The 2,620-nt window shown below is 50.9% G+C and overlaps 1 protein-coding gene across 1 annotated transcript; it reads left to right on the top strand.

Moving 5' to 3' along the window:
* Positions 1 to 1,461: 1,461 nt before the first annotated feature.
* On the top strand, positions 1,462 to 2,280 carry LOC138873242 (uncharacterized). Its single transcript, XM_070151689.1, has one exon. The coding sequence runs from the start codon at positions 1,462 to 1,464 to the stop codon at positions 2,278 to 2,280; it is 819 nt and encodes a 272-aa protein (XP_070007790.1).
* Positions 2,281 to 2,620: the final 340 nt, after the last annotated feature.

Genomic DNA, 2,620 nt, shown 5'->3' with positions numbered 1-2,620 from the left:
ATATTAATTTCCCTCTTCTATTCTCTCACAGATGGTGAGGACACGCACGACTGATGTTCTAGACCCGGGAGGAGCTGCTCGCCCCGTTGCTAGAAGCCGAGGTAAAGGCCGGGGCAGGGCACCGGTTCGAGGTAGGGGACGAGGGCATCCCAGAGCTGTCCTAGTAGCACCACCAACAGATCCTGTGGGAGATCCTATAATTGAGGAGCAGGGCGAGGTGCTTGCAGCCGAGCCTACCCTGGTGGACTTTATGACAGCACCGGGTTTCCAGGAGGTCATGGGCCGTATGCTGTGGTTCATAGACACCATGACTCAAGCTGGGTTATTTCTAGCAGATCCAGCTACATCACAGGCAGGAGGGGGAGCACAGACCCCTACTGCTTAGGCTCCTGGTCATGCAGCTGTAGTGTATCAGACTCCGGGTGCACTACCCACAGACGGGGCTCATCCAGTCGCTGCACTGGTGCCCGAGCCCAGACCAGCTGCAAATGGTGACCCGCAGAAGTTATTGGATAAATGGACTAGACTTCACCCTCCTATCTTCGGGGGTGAGCGCCATGAGGATGCCCAGGATTTCATTGATAGGTGCAGGGATAGACTGCACAACATGAGGATATTGGAGTCGCATGGAGTTGACTTCACTACTTTTCTATTGGAGGGTAGGGCCAGTAGATGATGGCAGTCCTATGTTCTTGGCAGGCCAGCAGGTTCTCCTCCCCTCACTTGGGTTAGTTCACACAGTTATTCTTGGATAGGTATATTCCAACCTCTGAGAGGGGAGAGCTGCGGTATTAGTTTGAGCATCTTGAGCAGGGTCAGATGTTCGCGACCAATTATGAGGCGATGTTATCTGAGTTGTCTCGCCATGCACTTATGATACTTCCCACAGATGCGGAGAGAGTACATAGATTTGTTGCGGGGTTGCACCTCGGTATTCGAGCTAGCATGGCCCGAGAGGTAGAGATGGGTACTGAGTATCAACTAGTGGTAGAGATTGCTCGTAGGATTGAGGGTTATCGCTAGAGGGGTAGAGAGCAGTTTCAGTAGGACAAGAGGGCCCGATTTTCTAGAGAGTTTAGAGGTTCCCTAGCCAGGGGTAGGGGGCACACGGGGAGGGGTCAGCCCAGCAGGTCCCCATATTCAGAACCACCACCACCTCCCCGAGGTGCTCCAGTGAGACCTTATTTCAGTGCAATGCCAGAGAGTTCTTACCGCCCACCAGCTATTCAGGGTTCCTCTGGCGGGTATTCTTCCAGTGCTTACTTCAGTGCCATGCCAAAGAGTTCATATCGCCTACCAGCCATTCAGGGTTCTTCTGGTGGATATTCAGGTCAGCAGGCTCAGACTTCAGGGCAGCAGGCTATAGTGCCAAGGGGTTGCTACGAGTGTGGAGATCCGGGTCATATGAAGAGGACCTACCCCAGACTTCGGGGCAAGGTAGTACAGTAGGGTCAGCAGCCTATGATTTCAGCACCGGTTGCTCAGCCTCTCAGAGGCGGGGGACAGGCGGGTAGAGGCTGTCCTAGAGGTGGAGGCCAGGTAGGGAGAGGTCAGTCAGGTGGAGGCCAGCCAGACAGCACTTCGGCCAGATTCTATGCCCTTCCGGCTAGGCCAGATGCATTGGCCTCAGATGCCATCATCACAAGTATTATTTCCGTCTGTAGTAGAGATGCTTCGGTATTGTTTAATCCAGGATCCACCTATTCATACGTATCATCTCTGTTTGCTCATTTCCTGGTTATTCCTTCTGCGCCTTTGGGCACTCCTATTCATGTGTCCACTCCTATGGGCGATTATGTGGTTGTGGATCGGATCTGCCAGTCCTGTGTGGTCACATTATGTGGTTTCGATACTAGAGCGGATCTTCTGATGCTTGATATGATCGACTTTAAGATCATCCTAGGCATGGATTGGTTATCTCCATATTACGCCATCCTAGATTGCCATGCCAAGACTGTTACATTAGCAATGCTATTGTTGCCAAGGTTGGAATGGAAGGGTTCCACAATTGATACGTCTAGCCGGGTTATCTCTTTCCTGAAGGCTCGGCATATGGTCGAGAAGGGGTGTTTGGCTTACTTGGCTTATGTCCGGGATACCACCATAGAGTCTCCGATGATTGATTCAGTTCCAGTAGTTCGAGAGTTCGCCGATGTGTTTCCTTTCGATCTTCCTAGCATGCCACCGGATCGTGATATTGATTTCTATATTGATTTGACTGCAGGCACCCAACCTATATCTATCCCACCGTACCGTATGGCTCCGAAGGAGTTGAAATAGTTGAAGGAGCAGCTTGAGGAGCTGTTAGCAAAGAGGTTTGTTAGACCCAGTGTATCGCCTTGGGTGCACCAGTGTTATTTGTGAAGAAGAAGGATGAGACTATGCGGATGTGCATTGATTACCGCCAGTTGAACAAAGTCACCATCAAGAACAAGTATCCATTGCCTCACATTGATGATTTGTTTGACCAGTTACAGGGTGCTAGGGTGTTCTCTAAGATCGACTTGAGGTCGGGGTACCATCAGTTGAAGATTCGGGACTCGAATGTTCCAAAGACTACATTCCAGACTAGATACAACCATTATGAATTTCTGGTGATGTCCTTTGCCTTGACTAATGC

The sequence above is a fragment of the Nicotiana sylvestris genome, chromosome 7 (assembly GCF_000393655.2).
Source record: "Nicotiana sylvestris chromosome 7, ASM39365v2, whole genome shotgun sequence".
Classification (NCBI taxonomy): Eukaryota; Viridiplantae; Streptophyta; class Magnoliopsida; order Solanales; family Solanaceae; genus Nicotiana; species Nicotiana sylvestris.
This window is presented reverse-complemented; position numbering and strand designations above follow the sequence as displayed.

Bases quoted from the DNA above. Each gene is read 5' to 3' on its own strand.
- LOC138873242 (XM_070151689.1), top strand. From the start codon at position 1,462: ATGATTTCAGCACCGGTTGCTCAGCCTCTCAGAGGCGGGGGACAGGCG.